Here is a 22,097-nt window from a genome sequence, read left to right as displayed (position 1 = left end):
CCTTTGCACGCCGGGCTTTAACCACAGCTGCACCTTGAATGCTGAATCACCCAATGCCATACAACATCATGCGACTGACAGGTGGGCAGCCCCATCCACCTGTTAGAATGACCCACAGAGGGTGGGAAAGTTCCAGATTTGACCCTCCAGCCAGATACAATTCTCCACCCCTGTTGTAGGGTAAAGTTTGTCACATACTGGTAAACATAGCCAACTCTAGCCTAAAGAGCCAACAGAAACATGATAACTGTTAAGATAACTGATAAGATGTATCTGGAGGGTACTATGGAGTATACAAGATAAATGGACATGGGTAGTAAATTACTTATCCCCAAATAATTAGAATTAATGAGGGGAAATGCATTTGAATACAACTTAAACAGGGAATAAAAACTGGATTTCTAACCTTGTCAGAACATTTGGTTCTATATCACATGTCCATCCACATCAGCTTGTGATACTACATTCAGGGAGCCAAGTTAAATAATATCCAATATGGAATTTTAAAAAGAAATGAATAGCCTTTTTACTGGATAGTTCCAGCTCCTGCTGTGGAGGACAGGTGCATGCACTCCACAAACTATTTATTTATTTATTTATTATTTTATTTATATATTACCCTTCCTCCCAGTAGGAGCCCAGGGCGGCAAGATAAGCTAGATAAGTGATTTCCAATTATTTTCTTTAGTGAACAGTCACAATAGCAGGCAAATATTCTTCAGCAAAAGGACCATGTTCCCTAATTCCTCTAAATTTAAGGTGTAAACAGTCTTGAATACTAAGCCAAATGTTTTTGAATGGGTGAAAAGATTTTACATACCTTTAAATCTGGAATATTAAACTTTGCATTGGTGGAAAGGTTGTTATTTTTTATAGTTGCAGCACACAGTTTCTCCCACGTCTGCTGACATGTTTTCTCCCCAGGAGCAGAAATCAGCCAGAACTCCGTCATTTTTGTCTCTTTGCTGCAACGCTGATGATTTTGAAAGATCGAGGGAAAACACTAGGGGGAAAAGAAAACATTTTACTAAAAAGCAAGATCCATTCAGAATACTTAACTTCTGTTCTATGTTCTGGCCATTGGGTGCCTCACTGTTCTATCTTGCCCCCATGGGTTTTGACATGTACACCAGCCTTTCCCAACCTTTGGGTCCCCAGATGTTGCTGGACTACGGTTCCCATAATTCTTTACCATTGGCCATACTGGCTGGGGCTGATGAGAGTTGTAGTCCAGGAACATGTGGGGACGCAAAGGTTGGGAAAGGCTAATTACATGAAATTTCTGGGGAAAGTGTTCTGGAGATTAGGACTTTTTTGGCGTCAGCACATTTATCAATATACATCTTTTCCATCATCTCACCACAGAGAGGTGGCGGAAATCCTGAATGGGTATCTGGATAGATGTGTGGATGAGGACAAAACCTGAAGTTTAATCCTGATAAAATGGAGGTATTGCAAGTTGGGAGATGTGTTGATCTAGAGGAACATTTGCCATTAGTTCTTGGATTGGATTGCACTCTGTTCAAGTCAGGCACACAACCTGGGAGTGCTCCTAGACTTGGCACCATCAATGGAAAAGCAGGTGGCACTGGTGACCATGAGTGCTCTGTACCAGTTGAGCCTCATTCATGAGCTGAGGCCTCATCTAGAGAAAGTTCATCTTGCCTCAGTCACACATGCTTTGGTTACTTCCAGACTAGATAACTGTAGCATGTGGTACTACCATTTGTGTTTTCAGACACTTCAGTTAATACAGAATTTGTGCAGGTGCCTGGCAATCAAACCATATTGCAGCCATGCATTTAAGTATTCATCTGGTAGTCATAAATTAGAAGGCACTGCATGAAGGTGAGTGGTAGAGAGGAGACATATGGTAGGGATTAAGAAAGAAGTACACAGTGATAAGCGTGAGCAAGGAACTTTTTCATGAAATCAATATAGATAGCAAAATTCCTAACTACCAGCAAGCATTTGTACTGGAGGAACCAACTCCTTTACCCCCAATATTTTTGTCTGTATGCTTTTATTCAGCTAGGAGGAGGAGTGTTACTTTTCCTTTTGTTGTTGCTGTTATGTGCCTTCAAGTCGATTAAGACTTATGGTGACCCTATGAATCAGCATCTGACCCTATGAATAGCTGTCGTGAACCACCCTGTTCAGATCTCGTAAGTTCAGGTCTATGGCTTCCAATATGGAATCAATCCATCTCTTGTTTGGCCTTCCTCTTTTTCTACTCCCTTCTGTTTTTCCCAGCAGTAATGTCTTTTCTAGTGAATCATGTCTTCTCAGTATGTGCCCAAGACCTCAGTTTCATCATTTTAGCTTCTAGTGATAGTTCTGGTTTAATTTGTTCTAACACCCAATTATTTGTCTTTTTTGCAGTCCATGGTATGCGCAAAGCTCTTCTCCAACACATTTCAAATGCGTTGATTTTTCTCTTATCCGCTTTTTTCCACTGTCCAACTTTCACATCCATACATAGAGATCGGGAATACCATGGTCTGAATGATCCTGACTTTAGTGTTCAGTGATACATCTTGGCATTTGAGGACCTTTTCTAGTTCTCTCATAGCTGCCCTCCCCAGTCCTAGCCTTCTTCTGGTTTCTTGTCTCCATTTTGGTTAATGACTGTGCCAAGGTATTGATAATTCTTGACAAGTTCAACGTCCTCATTGTCAACTTTAAAGTTACATAAATCTTCTGTTGTCATTACTTTAATCTTCTTGATGTTCAGCTGTAGTCCTGCTTTTGTGCATTCCTCTTTAACTTTCATCAGCATTCGTTTCAAATCATTACTGGTTTCTGCTAGTAGTATGGTATTGTCTGCATATCTTAAGTTATTGATATTTCTCCCTCCAATTTTCACACCTCCTTCATCTTGGTCCAATCCTGCTTTCCATATGATATGATCTGCGTATAGATTAAACAGGTAGGGTGATAAAATACACGCGTCTCACACCCTTTCTCTTGCTCTATACCAATAATTGTATGATGCACTGAGACCATATTTACACTTTTAACTGTTCTATCATTCCTTCTTCACAAAACTTTTTATTTTTGTAAAAACAGGAAGGCAAGGATCTCTGTTAGAGACTCCTCAAGCTAGAGCAAAGGGGGGTGCTGAGTCGAGCCGCTGTGTTTTTATAATGTACTGTTTGCAGTGAGATAGAGTGGCAAAAAACAAGTGACTGTAACCTTCCCCCCACCCAGGCTCTACTGGTTGTTTGTGTGCTAAGTACAAAAACAATTTCTCTTCAGTTTGCTTTGAAGTACTTCCTTCTCAATTTCCACTTTGGTGTCATTTGGGCTAGGTAAAAATCAGTGGAACACAGCTTTACTTTGAGGCAATGTTACCAAGCACTTAGCACTTCAAATACTATAAAAACCATACGCACTATATAAATAATAATAAAACAAGCCCATAAGCTTAAGAGGTCAGCTGGATAACTTTTTTGTTTATAACTTTTCTTTATTATTTTTAAAGATAAAAATAAGGGATATTCTAAAATAAAGAATGCTTACCAAAAGCTAAGAACTGCTACAAAGCAAAGCATTTAAACAAAGCAAAACATTTAAAGTAAAACTTGTAATAGCCAAGGAGGAAGTGCCTACAACTCCATGAGAGTAATCCTTTGACAGCCGCCCACACCACATAACAGAGGGACATTGGGATCCTGGGAGCAGGAGTGCACTGAAAGTAGATTGGCAAATGAGAAGTAGTTTGCTCTCTGCCTTTTTCATAGGCGTTGCTGGGGAAAAGCCTGGGAGTAGCAAGGTCAATTACAATGCTATGTTTTGCAATCCTGCACAATCCATTCAATTTGTGCACTGCAAAAGCTGCAGGACTACCGGGGGGGGGGGAACTGGGGCAATTTACTCCAGGCCCCCACAAAGTAAGGGGGCCCTACCTCAGTTCCTGTATGTACCATTGGCCCCTGCCCTGATCCTGTTCACCAGAATTATTGATATTTTCTTTAAAGTTCTTCTTTAAACAATATTAGAGTGTAAGATAACAAGGAACTTCAACATGTAACTATAACATAATGGGACCTCACCCTGGCCACTATTAAGTAAGTATTTTATATAGTTGTGCATGAAACAGAATATATGCTAATTTGAGGCTTAAGCTGGCTGTACACTGTATCCTTGGGATGGTGGAAGGGAGGGACCAGTTTATTAGCTTATTAGCCAGGCCTGCAGTCCAACTGTAATGTAGTCTAAACCAATCACAGTAAGGTAAAATCTCTCTTTATGTCTGGGCAGCAACAGAGATTAAGCCTGGTCAGGCATGCTTATGATTGGCCCAGGCCAAGTAGCCCCAGTTACAGAGTTTGTTGTAAGGAGAGAACAGGGAAGGCTTTAAGGAGGGATGCTGTGGCAGAGTAGGCAGCTTGTTCTTGTCACGGAAAAAACTCCAAGCCTACCAGAGAAAGAGTTCAAATAGTGAGTGAGTGATTGCTACCTAAGATTTTGTCATGCCCCCCTCAGAGGACTCATCCGAGGAGGAAGAGGAATGGGAGACCGCAGACCCAGGAGAAGGAACAAGCAGGGAGACAGCTCAGGATCCTTCGCCAGACCAGGGGCAAGCCCCTAAGGGAGCCCACCTGTCAGAGTCGGGAAGCGACCAGGAGGCTGCCCCTTCCCCAGCAAAGAGAAGATGCCAACAGGTGTTGCAGCAACAAAGACAATCAGCTCGTTTAAGGAGCAGGAGAGCTCACAAGAATACAGGCTGATTGTAAGCACCTGGCCTCGAACGCCGAGCATAAAAGACTGGAAGGAAAGGCAGCCTTCTTGCTAGACTCAACATCAAGCCTTGCTGCAGACATTGCTCCAGCTCTCCTGTTGACCCGTGCGTTGGACCCTGCCCTGCCTGATTGGATATCTGGTTTCTGGATCTTTGGACTACCTTAAGGACTCGGCTCCCTGCATCCTCCTTCAGCACTTCCCAAACGGTAAACATGCTGGCTGGCCCCCTGGTTCCTCCTGCCTAGCAGATTTATGGTCTAGCTGGCAGCTGGTATCTGTTAATTAGCTGTGAACCTGCTGTGTTTGACAGATTTCCAGACAAGATGCCACAGAAGAATAGTTTTCTGTGGCAGTTATCACAGGGAAAGGCATAGGAGTAGTATGAGGTCAGGCCTTGAGGGGGGAAGCCTGAGTGAGGAAGTAGTGGAGAAAGCCAGCAGCAGGTAAGAACTAGAAGACCTGCGAGACTGAGCCCCAGGAAGTAGAAAGAAGCTCTGCCATATATACCCATGCAGCAGTCTGTTGTTTTCTTCCTTTAAAGGGAGATAGTTGAACTTCACAACCCTAGTTGCTTTGCAGTGCATTAAGGCCCTCCCCTCTCCTGCCCATCCATATGACTGAAATAGTAGTCCACAGCCCTGAGAGAGAAGGAACCATGCTCAGGAAATGTGAAGACTGGAACATACACACAAACTGAAATAAAAAGAAATACAAGGAAAACAGATGAAAATATACTTTACGACTATAATGGATTTTATGTCACAGCTGGTAACTTTGCACCCCACTGTTGCCTTTTTATCCATTCCTCTGCGAGAAAGGGAGACAGTAGTATATAAAGTTCTTAGTAAAACTATTACTCGTGACAGCCAGACCAGACGTCACTCAGCACTGGAAAACATCAGAGGCCTTCACTGCAAGTGGCTGGATGACTTGAGTGGCTGGCTCTACATGAGAGCCTTACCCTCACAAAGCTAGCAAATGACAAATGGAGCAAGGCAGAATTGTGGGTTCCATTCCTACTGTATATCAGCAAGGGGCCCCCTGAGGTTGTTCTGCCCAACCACCAGAACTCTTTCTGGACTCATCTATACCTATAAATGAGGGAGGTATAATTAGTTCCATAGTCAATATTGTGTCATGGAAGGCACTGAACACCATATAATGTTTAGATTTTCTTCAAAAATGATTTTTTTAAAAGGAATATTGGTAGTACATATATATTTGGAGAGTTAGAGTTTCTGGAAGTCACTCATATTTTTTCCAATTTTGTTTCTTGCCGAACCCCTGGCTATGGAAGTTCAATTACTTTTTCTTCTATATAACATGCATTTAAATGACCCTTTCAAAAACATGTCCAATAATATGATGATACTTAACAAGGCACCTATAGTCCTGATTCTTCACCACGTTCCTAGAGAACAGAGCCTTGTGTCAACACAAAGCCCCAATAAACTCAAATGTAACCTTCCTACCATCACATAATTCTGAATAGTCACAAGCCATGTAACCTCTAGTGTCACTATAAAACTATCTTTTCCAAAATTAACTAAAAAAGTAATGTGTTCTAAAAGCCCCCCGTTGTTTGGACTGCCAATCTGAAGGGCACGACTGAAGCCTAACAAGACAGAATTATGTAATCTTACTGTCATTCATGACTAAAAGACTAGAAAGCATGAGACTTCAACATCCTATCAGTTCCCATAAGAGAAATGAGGGTATGAGGTTGTGGAATATTTTAGGCTGCTACTTGCCATATGACTGGATTAACTGTGAATCTAGAGTGTCACACTTTGCTTTCAGGGCTAATTAGGCTGCATTGGAACAACTAACACACTGCACAACACTTCCACAATTTTTAATTGACAACTCTATAGTAAAATTCTACCAATACAATTTAATAATAAAAGCTCGATGAATTGAAGATGTGCACCCGATTCAAAATCCCTTTTTCTTATGAAGTATAAGTCATTCACTTCTAGCCAAAACAGAACACACAACAATGATGGCTGTTATCTCAGAGGAACTTTCATGGTAATATCAACAACATTCTCTTTAAGGTGTGTTACTTCTTCTTCATTGGATGTACAATTGTTCTTACATTTTGTACAAAGAGCTTTATCCAGAATAAGGAAGTACTGGGATTAATTTTGGAGATTGTGTATGAAGTTTGCACAGGAGGTTAAAAAAAGTACAAGAAAATCACATACCATAGAACTTTAAAATAGAGAACATGCACTAAAGGTATCAGTTTGAATTGTCAGCGAGCTGGTCAGAGCAGGAGGCTGTGAATATAGGTCTTGCAGCACTACAGTTGTGTGGGAAAAGGTCTCTGGATCTTCCAGTCACTTCTCTCCTCTACCCCCAGTCCAAAGAACAGCACATAGGACTTGAACATAGGGCACAGTATAGTCTATGGATGAAGATGCATCATCACTCAACCCTCTCTTGCACTGCTTTTACAGAAAATGCTACTTATGGATCCAGTAACATATTGGATCTTCCTATCTCCATCCCAGCAATAGTAGTTTTGCATTTAAATAAACCAGAATAAAACAGCCATCTATAGTATAAATGCAAATGAATTAGAATCTTAAAAAGCAAGAGAATGTAATTTTGTTTAGTATTTTTATGAGCAACCACTAGTTTTAAGTACTACCATGAACACAACAGCAATATGTTCAACTATGGACTCTTCCAGACAGCTTATTTATTCAGAATTCATCTTGATTTGCTTGCACAAAGTTTATGTGGTGGTTAGACTGTCTGATCTTTACTGAGCAGTTCCAATTAGCGTACAGGGCATTTATACAACAATGACCATTCATCCCGATTTGCTTGTGGGTTGCTTACATGTCTCCCTGTTAACCATTTGTTCATCTCATGCTTTTCAGTGAATTTCCCCATCATTTCCCAAACCATACAAAGTCTTCTTTAAAAAAACATAAATGGATTTGTTGCACAAGGGCAACACAATCCTGCAAACCTAAATTTCTGGAATGGTCTGAATCTGTATCACAAATAGGGACAGCCTGGAGGAACCTTGCATTTGGCTAATCACCAGACAAATCTGAAGGTTACCTTTGGATAAGCCAATTCAAATTAGCCTAGCTGTACTAAGATTTTAAGACACACTATTTTTCCTAATGGTGTAGAACCTGGCTTAGATGAAGAACGTAAGAACACTAGTGTACAGCAAGTTCACTCAAATTTCAGAATAGGAGTAAGGTAACTACAGCTCTCCAGATGTTCTTGGAAATCCAACTCCCATCACCCCAGCCAACATGACCAATGGCCAGGGATGATAGAATTTGTACTCAAACAACATCTGGAGGGCTACTGTTATCACAAGTCATACAGTGCAGCCTGCTCACAAAATATTTTTTATACAATTTTTTTTTTACTCGGAGTGGCAAGAGTTAGATAAATAGGATGGGAAATATGGAGCAATACACAAAGAGGCTGCAAGAAGATAAACTTAGCATTATAAGCATGTTTTTTTAAAAATACAAGGGGAAAATGGTGTTGTGGTTAGAGTGTTAGACTAGGATCTGGGAGATGTGAGCTCAAATCCCCACACAGCCTTGGCCAGCCACTGTCTCTCAGACTAACCTACCTCACAGGGTTGTTGTGATAAAATGGGGAAGGGGAGAACTGTGTATGTTACCTTGAGCTCCTTGGAGGAAAAGCGTTAGGTAAGTGTAATAGTAAATAGTGAAAATACACCCACTAACTGCACTGCACTGCACTTGATATCCCACACTTTAAAAAGACCCTCTACAGAACGATGAGGACAATGCTAGAAAGGGGATGAAGCAAAGAGAAGCCCCATTCTTTGTTTTATGGCTTTGCCCTACCAATGTACCAGATAAAAACTGCAGCGTTTTGTTACTTTATTCATCCATACCATTTCTATACTAATTAAAACATCTTTAAGCAGTGTATACAAAACTTAATCAACAAACATTACAAAAATGCACAATACTACATATACGAATGTTACATTAATACAAATTACTAGTCAATATAGAAAATATCGTACACACATACGTAAGCACCTTGTGGCACCTTAAATATGGACAGTTTCATTGTGCACAAGCTTTTAGTGCGGCGTGATCTGAGGAAGTGGGTTGTAGCCCACAAAAGATCAAGCCCCAGCAAACCCATTAGTCCTTAAGAGGTACTACTAATGAGACTGGAGGGAGGTCGGGGAACACCCTCGAAAACAGGTATCCTGAGAGGAAACGTCCCTCTCAGGCCATCGTATCTGTAAGGAGAATCAAAGGTCAGGACTGAGAGAAGTCACCCTCCTTTTGCATCCTATCTCCGAGAAGGGATCAAGGCCCAGCCTCCCAGGCTGTCAGAAAGGGCGACACCATGGCCTCTCATACACTTACCGGTGTCTGCGGAACGGGAAAAGCTGGAGCGCTGGGAAGCGGCAAAAGCCGAATGGGGTCTTCTCGTTATTGCTCCTCCATTCCCTTCGCGTCAACAGCAGCGCCAACAGGAACAGTCACGTGACGAGCGGAGGGGAAAGAAGCAGCTGACCATTCACTTCCCCTTTCGAAGCAAAGGCAGTGGCAACTACCCGGATGAAGAGGGGCGGAGCTCAGAGACTGAAACTGGAGAATGCGTTGCGGGCGCGTCAACGAACGGGCGGGGGCTAAGGTTACCGTGGAGCCGGAGCTCAGGGGAGGGGCGTGGTGGTAGTGGTGTTTTGGTGGAGACAGAGGCAGTTGTAAACAACTGTAGTGGCCACTAGGGGCGCAAGACTCAATGAAAGAACCACTTTTTGCGCTTCCATCCATTATAAAGCTCAAGTTGGTTGGGAATTGTAGGAACCACTGAGAAAGTTGTTGTTAATCAGGAGATCCAATCAGGGCTCATGCATATCATGCCAAATTCTGCATAGGCCAGGATTTAGCATGGTATGCAGGAGCTCTGATTGGATCTCCTGATTAACAGCAGTATTATTTAATTAACAATGCAATCCTAACAAAGTCTGCTCAGAAGTAGGTCCTATTAAATTCAATGGGGTTTATTCCTAGGTAAATGGGATTACGATTGCAGCCTAAATTATGATGGGCAGAAGAAGAAATAAATCAAAATGTTATTGCTGATTTATATATAATATTCCCTCTTTGGGAACGAGGACTCAGTCTCCATGTTTCTCCTGCAGGAGAATGTTTGCCACTGGAATATATAATAAACTCATGTAGAGAAGACATGAAAAATGGCAGGTCGGTGTTTTGTCACATTAGAAAAAATCCAAAAATAACACTAGGGAGTAATTTTTTAATTAGGACTATTAACGTATTTGGGGAAGGGTAGAGTATATGCTTTGAAAGCAAAAGGTCCCAGATTTAATGCTTGACATCTCCAGGTAGGGATGGTAGAGACCTGTCTGAAGTCCTGACAGCTGTTGCAAGCTGGTGTCAACAATACTGAGCTAAATAGACCAATGGTCTGATTACGTATACAGTAGGGCCCCGCTTACCGGTGTTCTGTTTTCCGGTGTTCTGCTGATGCGGCGGCTTTCAAGGAGGGGAAATCCCCCGTTTTAAGGCTGTTTTTGCGACATTTTTGTGCGACGTGCCCCATTATTTTCAATGGGTTTCGCTTTACGGCGATTTCCGCTTTACGGCGGCAGTCCAGAAAGGAACCTGCCGTATAAGCGGGGCCCGCCTGTAAGGCCGTTTTCTATTTCCTATGACCAACTACAGGTGGGCCCCGCTTATACGGCAGGTTCCGTTCCAGTCTGCCGCCATAAAGCGGAAATCGTCGTAAACCGAAATCCATTGAAAATAATGGGACGTGTCGCACAAAAATGTCGCAAATGAGCAAAAACGGCCTTAAAATGGGGAATTTCCCCTCGTTGAAAGCCGCCACATCAGCAAAATGCCGGATAACGGAACACCAGTAAGCAGGGCCCTACTGTAAAATAAAAATAGGAACACACTTTTGGGTTTGCTGCATGTTAAGAGGAAGTGGGGTGGGCCTTGTGGAAAGCCCCGAAGGGAGCATCTTACAACCTTATGAAGAACACAATACCATCCTCTTATTAAGAGGGCATGCAGAAGGTATTGTGTAGATTAATAGTGAAACTCTATGCATTTTTGCTCTAAGTCCCACTTTCACTATGTGACCACATAGTCTTATTCCAATAAATCTGCATGGCCTTCGTAGGCTGATCACTCAGGATGCAAAACAGATTTCAGGTTTCACCAAGAGCCACTGAGGCATCATGGCTCCTTCCTCTCCCCAATTTAATGACTGAATTATTCACTTACTGTGACCCAGTAGCTCTAATAAAACCTGAAATCTATTCTGTGGCCAGTGCAATCTAAGCTAATGAAGCCTACACTCCTGTGCATACTTACTGGGAAAATAAGCCCCACTGAACACAGCATGACTTACTTCTGACTAGAGTAAACATGGATAGGATTATGCTGTAAATCTGTGTAACACCTTATTCACTGCACTCCATAACTGCTCGCTATGGGGCTTTTACATTAGTCCCAGCTTTTTCCTCCTACCCTCTTCTTTACCATGGGACGCCACCTTATGATTACTGTTCACTGAGAAAAGTAGCTGAACTATAAATTTTGCTTTCTGATAATCTGTTACAAGTGAAGACCAAGAAAATAGTATTTTAATGGCCTGACAGTGCTTTGAATACCTAGGGCAAAAACTAAAGCCCTGATCCTCTATGCTGAGGAAGGCTAGATTGGGCAGATGCCCAGAACAACTCTGTCAACCTCCGCTGGTGTGGAACTCCCTGTTCTGCCTGGCTAGAGTGTAGGTGGGCATAAGTACCACCAGTGAGTTTCCTGACAGCTGTGGCCCACAGAAAGCCCTGCAGTGGGGCACTGTGGGGAGGGGCTGAGCCAGCCCAAGATCTGCTGGATCCTGAGCCACCCCCACTACCATCACTTGATGGCATCGGGCCCAGTCACTACACTAGCTCCAGACTGGCATAGGCCAGAGCAGGCTTTTTGCCTGCCCCCCCTTCGGCCCCTGCCTCTGTCAATAACAAGGCTGTGGATGTGCCAGTGGGGATGTTGCTGCCTTGTCAGGGTTTTGATTGCTCTGCCAGTTGCCAGGATAAGATTCAGTGCAATACTCTTCACAAATAGAAGGAAAGGACATCTAACAACAGCCATAACAAGGTATTTGCCAATGAAGGTCCAATGTCCATTTCTAAATTGTGGTAATTAACTATAAGAATGCATCACTATAAACACCAAGATCAAAGAGCAGAATAACAAAGCAGACTATCCAACTGTTGAATGGAAGTCAAACTTGGTTGAAAAACACGCATCAAACCCATAGTGCTGTTAGTACAGAGAAAGATAGATTTGAATCTGCAGTAAATGAGAATACCATTCCAACAGCACTAGATGTGATTGGCATGGGCAGATCCCTACATTGTTTGTGGATGAACAATCTGCAATTTGATTGTAAGCACTGATCATCATCACCAGCTTAACACGGCCTCAAAGTGCCATATAACCTAACCCTCTGCATCTGTACTCTGACACAAACCCACTGAGTTCAGTAAATCCAACTAGTTGTTACTTTACAAAGTTAAATGTGTAGCATGGTATGGCTGCTGCATATATGGAGTGCAGCACATTCAGTTGCCTACAAAGTAGTCTGGCATGAGGATAATTATATTACAGGCCAATCAATCTTCATGGTTGGTGGTAAAGTCTGGCAGGAACATTAAGAGTTCTCCTGTATGCACATATTCTGTGGGGTCTGCCACATTTGCAAGACTTATAAGTAGTTGCTGCTGGGCCTTATCGCTCATCATCTGGAAAACAGTCCCAGGAGGACACCAAGATACATTTGGATTGTGGGTGGAGTAATATCCAAATCTAGGAAGATCCTTGTTTGAATAGTACTGCAGTTTCTTAATGGCGCTCAGCGACTAACCTTCTTTTGAATACTTACATGCATATTTATCATAGCTGTGGTATCTTATGGTTTGTTCATTTGTACATTTTAATGCAGCTTACAGCTTAGTTTAATTTTTAGACCTGTATTGATAAGGGTTATAAAGGAAATTGTTATGGGTCAATCAAGTCTACTTTTATTGTCTATTTAGATACATTTATACTCAAATGTAAGTCCCATGACTTACTGGGATTTTAAGTCAAGTCTCCCCACTTCTAGTTAGCATGGGACTTACATTCCATGCATATGTACAGGACGGCAACCCTAATTATATTTTAATGGATCACAAATAGTAAATATTATTCAATCCTTACAGGTTTGAGTCCTATATTGCAGTGAACCCCTATGCATGCTTATTCAGAAGTAAGTCCCATCTAGTTACACTCAGTTAAGTGTGTAGGACTATAGCATTATTATTTAGCTTAGGTTCCAACAGTCTGCAAATGCTTAAGGCTATAGTAATAATCTGTCACTGCATTTTTATTTTCAGGACAAGGGCCCTAATATAACAGCAGCAGCATCTCCTTTCTCATAGAATCTAGATTGGGAAGGTACCAAAGACCATCTATTTATTTTCATTTTTATCCCATCCTCCTTCCAAGGAGCATAGGTCATTATATGTGGCTCTCCCCTTCCCATTTTATCTGCACAACACTCGTAGAAGGGAACTCAGGCTGAGTGAAAGTAATCGGCCAAAGGTTATGGCTGAGTGGGGATTTTAGCTCAAATATCCCCAGTTCTAGTCTAACATTCTCCCAAAAGGCAAGACTATCTATTCACAAAGCCTCACAGATCATTAGGGTAGCGAGATATAAAATAAAACAAGGCTCCTGCACCTTTAATAGTTGTGAAGGCCTGCTGACATTCCCTCTTCTGCACAACTATTAAAGGTGCAGGAGCCCTGTTTACTGTTTACTTTTACATCTGGCCACCTAAAGATCAGTTGATGCAATCCTGATTGCACTGTGCCACAAACAGAACAAGTACTGTACAGCTGAGATGGAGAACCTGTGGCACTCTGGATGTTCTTGGAGTCCAACTCCCTTTTGTTCCAGGCAGCATAGCCAATGACCAGGGATAATGTGAGTTGGAGACCAATAACATCTGGAGGCCCCACTCCTGCTCTATACAGAGATTCTTATGTAGCAAGTAGTTTGAGATTGTTTTTGTGGACAGACCATGCTTGATGCTGCTGAAGAAAGCACTGATCAATCTGACCTAATATAAAGTTCCTTCCTGGCCCTAAATATGATGGGATCAGTCAGACACTAAGCACAATTTTATTGGGTGTCTTCCATGTCAGCCAAGATCCAATTTCTCCTTATAGCAGTTTTGAAGGAAATGGAATAAATACAAAGCTTATATACAAGGGATTATACATTTCTAATCATGAGCAGCATTGTAGTAGCAAATTCAGAAGTGCAGGATGCCTTCATGATAGTCACAGCCACCTTTTTTGCTGCTGGGTTGAGAATGAGATCCTTGTTGATGCCTTCTGCCACAACAAATGTCTCTAGGAGCCAATAAGCATGAAGGGGTGTGTGTGTTTCCTATTGAGAAGAGGCTTCTCAGTGGCTTATTTACCTCCTTTCACTCTGATTTGCTCCAATCAGCAGGAAAGGAAAAGGAAGCATGTTAGAAAAATCTTCTCAGTGGCCAACACAGTCTTTCTTCATGCTGATTGACTGGTAGGATGCTGGAGACATAGGGACCATGCTCCCAAAAAAGTAAGGGGTATTAGTATTAGTGATTATATGGATATTGTCTGGTAACAATGCATGTCTAACTTACTTCAGAAAGTTTCCATGTATTCTGTATACAATAGGGTTCCCACCTTTTCCTGACTCTACCCTGTTCCTTTAATGGCAGCCTGATAAAGAGAAATTAATAATCCCTGAAGAGTAAGAGTCTAACAACATCTGGAGGGCCACAGGTTTCCCATTTGCATCTGATTACACCAAGTGTGCGTGTGTAACCTAAGTGATGTTCTATGTGTAATGGAATGTTTAATGGCAAAACAAAAATTATGCACAGGGCAAGCAGCAGTTTTATATATGTAATTCAATTTTCCTTAATTATATACTGGTATTTACAAACTTCTGATTAACTTACTTCCTGGATTCCTTACCAGCTTCCTTCACTCTTCTTTGAACTAGGAACGGGTTGATTCTGTTAGTTGTAGACACTTTTTTAGATTTCTCTTTTTGCCTGCCACACATTTCTTTTAAAAGATATATTTATATATATAATTAGAAAAAGGAGCTGTTGCAGTTACAAACAGTGGGTTATTCTTAACCATTTGGAAAGTAGCTTTAAAAATATACTTTCATACCTTCTGCAAGCAGTTGTATTGACAAGATCTGTTATTATCTAGAACTCTAGCTCATAGAAGGCTACTTTGGGGGATTCTGGTGATGACAACACAAATTTTGATAGAATGACAGCTGGTGTAAGACAGATGATGACTTCATAATAAGCTGTTCTAGAGTGTTGAGTTTTTGAATAGTGAAGTACAATTTATTTCATAATATTTCTAGTTTTCATATGTTATGCAGCAAATAGTTGTATTATTCACACCTAGCATAACTACACCTTGCTTTCGCAAATAGTATTTCCTTTATCTGCCAATAAACCTCAAACACACCAGCTATAGGGCTAGATTCAGACTTAAGATGTATAAACATGTACTCTTTGAAATGCACGTGGGCGGTTTTTTCCTCAGTGGTTTATTATACAGCACTTTGCAACTGTACATACCTTTCCGCCATAATGTATGTTAGAGCAGCAGCTGCTATCCATGATGTCTATAATAGTCCAGACTCTTCTTCTTCTAAGCCTTGTCTTCAGTTGACGTAACTGGAACTGTGTCAGTTTGTTCTTACATCTCTCTCTCACTCTTTATGTGCAAGAATGTTTCCATCCTGTACGCTTGTAAAACTTGATTAATGACTTCAAGGTACTCTTGTGTTATTTCTTTGACTGTAGCATGCTATAGCTGTTACATAAATGGTGTGATACCTGCATAAGATGTCTTTATACGCATATAGGTGAAAGTGAGAGTCCCTAAAGTATGCAACAAAGTCATGAACTTTAACCTGTTTTACTAATGCCACAAGTCACCTGGCTTGAATATGTTTCCCATTGTTCTCTTGACCTTGTCTCCACACACAAAGTTCTTCCTCTTAAGGTTTCTTCCAAATTCCATCAATTCTGTCTGCATGCCTCTTCCTTAGTTTAGCTTGACGTCTGACTTATCAGCATTCAATCAAGACATTGTCTGCATATTGTACACATCTTTATGTTGTTGTTAGCTGCAAGCATAAGAATAAGACTTCACAGAGATTCAGAGCATTTGCTCCTGTCAGACTACCTTCAGCAGATCTTCAAAGATGTCACTGACAAGTAAGGTCATTTACAGGATCAGGGCTGGGGAGAGTAAGCAATAAAATTCAGTCTAGGAAAGCCAAGACAGAAGTCAGGAAAACAGAGCATGCAACAGGTGAATGTGAAAAGATCATAGCGTGTACAAGGAGAATCAAAGCTTCAAACAGTAGATTCAAAGGGTCAGAGTCTCATGCCTTGGAGGGACTCAGCACTTCTCTTGCAGGATCAGGGCCTCTAGTATCAAGCAGCAGAGCAGACAGTACTACCTTGGTCAGCTGCAATAAAAGGGCTTCCTTGGCTACAAGATTACAATGGAAAAGGGTCAGTTTCGAGTAGGGTTGCCAGGTTCTTGGCCTGAGACTGATCCTGTATCTTTAGGAGAAGAGAAAGTCAGCCAAGTGCAGGTGTTCTTGCAACTCTGTAATGGGAAAAACCAAATCTTTTAAAGATACAGAAGACCTCTTGGAGGCTGGGCCTGGCAACCAAGAGGTCTGCTATATCTTTAAACGTTGTGCAGGGGGAAGGGAGAATTCCATCTTGTGGTTCTTCTCATTACAGTGTTGCAAGAATACCTGCACTTGGCTGACTTTCTCTTCTCCTAAAGTTACAGGATCAGTCTCAGGCCCTGAGCCTGGCAACCCTATTTTTTGAATAAGATAAGAGATGGATCACACACATGCATCCCACCCCCAGAAGAATAAACACATTTGGACAGGAAATACATCGTGAAAAAGAGGCAGGATTTAACTTGTGCCAAAACTGAGCCATAAAGGATATCAGGTGAGGACAGATGAAGTGATCCTAAAAAGACATGGAGAACATTTTGCTCACCACTTAGTAATTACTGAGAGTACCCACACATTAAAGGCCTAATGGTGCAACTCAGGTTGGAACTTGAGCAAAAGTCCAAAGCCCCACAGCGCAAGGGAACCCCCAAATAACCACCCAGAGAGGCAGATGATGAGGGCAGTGGCAAACAGGACCTGCATCAGGCACTGAGGCTGGCATGGGCATGCCATAGGCCTCCAGGTTAATACTGGTTGCTGCAAGCATCATTTAAAAAAAACATTTTATAGCCAGGGGGCAGTGGGCTGAGCATGTATATAGTTTAGACTTATTGCTCTGATCCTTCCCTGCAGGGGTGGTGGACAGATTAAGATGGTCTGCCCCGGAGCCTAATGGAATCCACTGGATTCCTGAATGCCCTGGGAGAGTTCCCAGTAGATAGAGCAGGTGACCCTGTTGAAGCCCTTGTCAAGCTGTGGAACAGCAAGGTGCATCGGGCTCGCAACACAGTTGCCCCCAAGCACCCTCTCCAGCACTGTGGAGCCCAGCTTGCACCTTGGTACACCAGTGAGCTAAGGGCAATGAAACAGGCTGGACAATGGCTAGAGTGCAAGTGGCACTGTAGTCCCCAATGAGGTGTCCAGTGCAATGTCTGCTGCAACTTCTTGGGAACGGTTTCAGTTGATGCAGCCTGATGACGTGGACAAGGTGTTTGTGATGATGCGGCCAGCAACATGTCCTCTCGACCCTTGCCCTTCTTGGCTTATTAAAGCTTGCCGAGGGGGTCTGACCGAGTGGATCCAGGGTGTGGTCAACCCATCATTGCGGGAGGGAGTGGTTCTAGCTACCTTCAAAGAGGCAGTGATCCGACCACTCCTGAAAAAGCCCACCCTGGACCATTGGTTTGTGACAACTACCGACTGGTTGCAAATACCCCCTTCTTAGGGAAGGTGATTGAGAGGGTTGTGGCGCAGCAACTGCAAGTACTCTTGGATGAAGCAGATTATCTTGACCCATCCCAGTCTGGGTTCAGGCCTGGTTATGGGACTGAATTGGCCTTGGTTGCCCTGATAGATGACCTTTATCAGGAGAAGGACAAGGGGGAGTGCGACCCTGTTATTCTTACTTGATCTCTCAGCGTCTTTTGATACCATTGACCATGGTATCCTTCTGGGCTGACTTGGTGAGATGGGTATTGGAGGCACTGTTTTACAGTGATTCCGATCCTATCTCCAAGGTCGCTCTCAGAGAATAGCACTGGGTAACTATCTTTCAGCCCCCTGGCATCTGTGCTGTGGGGTGCTGCAGGGTACCATCTTGTCTCCCACGTTGTTCAACATCTACATGAAGCCCTTAGGAGCAGTCATCAGGAGCTTTGGGGCGAAGTGTCAGCAGTATGCTGATGATACCCAGCTCTATTTCTCTATTTCTCCGTAACATCTGCCTGACCGCGATAATGGACTGGATGAGAGCTAATAAACTGAGACTCAATCCAGACAAGACTGAGACACTGTTGGTGAATGCCTTCCCTGCCCAGATGGTGGATGTTTACCCTGTTTTAGATGGGGTTACACTCCCCTTGAAGGAACAGGTTCGTAGTCTTGGGGTTCTTTTCGATCCTTCCTTGTCTCTTGAGGCGCAAGTGGCCTTGGTGGCAAGGAATGCATTCTACCACCTTCGGTTGGTAGCCCAGCTACGCCCCTATCTGGACAGGGATGACCTCGCCTCAGTTGTTCATGCTCTGGTAACTTCTAGGTTGGATTACTGTAATGCGCTCAACGTAGGGCTGACCTTGAAGACAGTTCGGAAGCTTCAGCTAGTGCAAAACTCAGCAGCCAAACTGCTGACGAGGACCAGCCGGTCAGCACATATGTTCTGGCCCGTTTGCAATGGCTACCCATTTGTTTCCGAGCCAGATTCAAGGTGCTGGTTTTGACCTATAAAGCCTTACACGGCGTGGGACCGCAGTATCTTGTGGAATGCCTCTCCCGCTATGAACCGACCCGGTCACTTCGCTCAGCATCTAAGGCCCTCCTCCGGGTACCAACCCATCAGGAAGCCCGGAGGACAGTTACTCGATCTAGGGCCTTTTCTGTAGTGGCCCCCGAACTGTGGAACAGCCTCCCCGAAGAAGTACGCCTGGCGCCGACGCTTCTATCTTTTTGGTGCCAGGTTAAGACCTGGCTATGCTCCCAGGCATTTTAAGCGTTTAATGTTATAATTTTAAATCTTTTTTGTTTGCTGTTTATGTTTACTGTTGGTAGGTTGATTTTATTGTTATATTCTGTATTTTAATCTTTTGTACACCGCCCAGAGAGCCACTCGCTATGGGCGGTTTAAAAATGAAATAAATAAATAAATAAATAAATAAATAAATAAATCGGGAGAGGCCGTGCAAGCCCTGAACCACTGCCTGGACTCGGTGGTGGGCTGGATGAGGGCCAATAAACTGAGTCTGAATCCTAGCAAGATGGAGGTCCTGTGGGTTGGTGGTTCCCGAGTTTGGATAATTGGTCAGTTGCCTGCTTTGGATGGGATCATACTCCCTCTGAAAGAGCAGGTCTGTAGCCTGGGGGTACTCCTGGATCCATCTTTGTCGCTAGAGGCCCAGGTGACCTCAGTGGCTAGGAGTGCCTTTTACCAGCTTCGGCTAGTGAGACAGTTGTGGCCGTTTCTGGACTGGGATAGCCTGACCACTGTTGTCCACGCACTGCTAACCTCCAGGCTGGATTACTGTAATGCGCTCTATGTGGGGCTGCCCTTGAAGTTGGTCCGGAAGCTGCAGCTGGTGCAAAATGCTGCAGCAAGACTGCTCACTGGGGCAGGGTATTGCCAACATGTCACCCCGCTGCTGAAAGAATTGCACTGGCTGAACATCTGCTACCGGGCCAAGTTCAAGGTTCTAGTTTTGGGGTACAAAGCCCTATACAGCTCGGGACCAGGATACCTGAAATACCATCTTATCCCTTATATACCCAGTTGATCACTGCACACTGCAGGTGAGGGCCTCCTGCAGATACCATCTTATCAGGAGGTTCGTTCTGCACAACATAGGAAGCGGACCTTTAGTGTGGCAGCACCTACCCCATGGAATTCCCTCCCTTTGAATATTAGGCAGGCGCCATCTCTGCTATCTTTTCAGTGCCTTTTGAAGACTTTCCTCTTTCAACAAGCCTTTTAAGTTGAGACCTATCCCAGTCTGCATCTGTGTTAGAATTGCTTAATATGTTTTCAATAATGTTTTTAACTCTTTTTTAAAGATGTTTTTAACGCTGTTTTGTTTTAATGTATTTTAAGATCTGTTTTTATGATGTTTTAAAGTGTTTTTAGCGCTTTGTTTGCTGCCCTGGGCTCCTGCTGGTAGGAAGGGCGGGATACAAATTAAATAAAAAATAGTTACAAATGCTCAATTTATAATTTTTTACTTTTACATTATCCTTTTCTGCAGCAAAATGGTGTTTTGTCTAGTAAATTTGTTTAACATCAGGGCAGCAGAAGACAACTAAATTTTACTCCTGTAGTCACAATGGTGCTATGATATCTCCCATGTCACAGAGGCCACTTTTGACTTTCAGGTGTCTCTTGAAAACATTTTTATGCCGACAGGCCTATGCAGCGGTTTAAAACATTCTTGAGTAGCCAGCCATTTAAATGATTAATCTTGTCCTGTTTTTACTTGTGTTTTATATTTTTTATCATTGTACACTGGTGTACACAAATAAATAAAATATAATAAATACATAATAATAAAAAATTAAGTGTATTTAAACTGCAAAACTGCAGATTCTTTTAAAATAAGGATTGGCAAACTTTCTTTTTGCCCTACAATAACAGGAATGTAGACACAATTATGAATTATGGAGTTGGGAGTTCATACTGGAAAAAAATGTTTTTTTGTTGTTATGTGCCTTCAAGTCGACTATGACTTATGGCGACCCTATGAATCAGCGACCTCCAATAGTATCTGTTATAAACCACCCTGTTCAGATCTTGTAAGTTCAGGTCTGTGGCTTCCTGTATGGAATCAATCCATCTCTTGTTTGGCCTTCCTTTTTTTCTACTCCCTTCTGTTTTTCCCAGCATTATCTTTTCTAATGAATCATGTCTTCTCATTATGTGTCCAAAGTATGGTAACCTCAGTTTCATCATTTTAGCTTATAGTGATAGTTCTGGTTTTGTTCTAACACCCAATTATTTGTCTTTTTCACAGTCGACTGGACCAAGATGAAGCAGGTGTGAAAATTGGAGGGAGAAATATTAATAATTTAAGATATGCAGACGATACCATACTAGTAGCAGAAACCAGTAATGATTTGAAACAAATGCTGATGAAAGTTAAAGAGGAAAGCACAAAAGCAGGACTACAGCTAAATGTCAAAAAGACTAAAGTGATGACAACAGAAGATTTATGTAACTTTACAGTTGACAATGAGGACATTGAACTTGTCAAGGATCATCAATACCTTGGCACAGTCATTAACCAAAATGGAGACAATAGTCAAGAAATCGGAAGAAGGCTAGGACTGGGGAGGGCAGCTATGAGAGAACTAGAAAAGGTCCTCAAATGCAAAATTGTATCACTGAACACCAAAGTCAAGATCATTCAGACCATGGCATTTCCGATCTCTATGTATGGATGTGAAAGTTGGACAGTGAAAAAAGTGGGTAAGAGAAAAATCAACTCATTTGAAATGTGGTGTTGGAGGAGAGCTTTGGGCATACCATGGACTGCGAAAAAGACAAATAATTGGGTGTTAGAGCAAATTAAACCAGAACTGTCACTAGAAGCTAAAATTATGAAACTGAGGTTATCATACCTTGGACACATAACGAGACAACATGATTCACCAGAAAAGACAATAGTGCCCCCAGCTTGGAAAATCATTGCTTGCCATAGTTTCATAATTTTTCAGCTCAATTCAAGTTGCTGAAGCAGGCAACTCTTTTTCTAAAATTTATCATTTCCCAGTAAATTAAGATGATAATTCTCAATGCAAGATACTATAACTCAACAGCTGTTCTTGGGGGGAAATTCTTAGCCATTCTAAACAGCAGTACTTTTCAAACTTCGTATCTGCAGGGAACATTTTCTCTGTTATTTGTCTAGCAAGAAGCTTCTGTGAATTTGCCATACAATCCCTCAGCATGGTAAAAGATTTTCATGAGTCTTCTAGGGCACATTCTCACTTTATATATAGTGTTGGGTCTCGTAGTTACCCTGCATG

The 22,097-nt window shown here is 42.4% G+C and overlaps 1 protein-coding gene across 3 annotated transcripts in view; it reads right to left on the bottom strand.

Annotated features, from left to right (window-relative positions):
* Nucleotides 1-22,097, bottom strand: part of ATP6V1C1 (ATPase H+ transporting V1 subunit C1) — an 86,882-nt gene that overhangs the window by 41,541 nt on the left and 23,244 nt on the right. Inside the window, exons 1-3 of one of the 3 annotated variants that reach the window (XM_061604709.1) lie at nucleotides 9,141-9,344; nucleotides 2,714-2,910; nucleotides 821-1,003 (exon numbers count right to left, since the gene is read on the bottom strand). In XM_061604709.1, coding sequence (XP_061460693.1) covers nucleotides 821-1,003; nucleotides 2,714-2,779 — 249 coding nt within the window. In that variant the 5' untranslated portion in view covers nucleotides 2,780-2,910; nucleotides 9,141-9,344. Of the gene's footprint in view, nucleotides 1-820; nucleotides 1,004-2,713; nucleotides 2,911-9,140; nucleotides 9,345-22,097 lie in introns of those variants that run through there. The other 2 variants (XM_061604718.1, XM_061604727.1) reach the window with 2 other exon arrangements.

The sequence above is a fragment of the Rhineura floridana genome, chromosome 1 (genome assembly GCF_030035675.1).
Source record: "Rhineura floridana isolate rRhiFlo1 chromosome 1, rRhiFlo1.hap2, whole genome shotgun sequence".
Taxonomy (NCBI): Eukaryota; Metazoa; Chordata; class Lepidosauria; order Squamata; family Rhineuridae; genus Rhineura; species Rhineura floridana.
The sequence above is the reverse complement of the archived record's forward strand: the minus strand, read 5'-3'. Positions and strand labels throughout refer to the sequence as shown.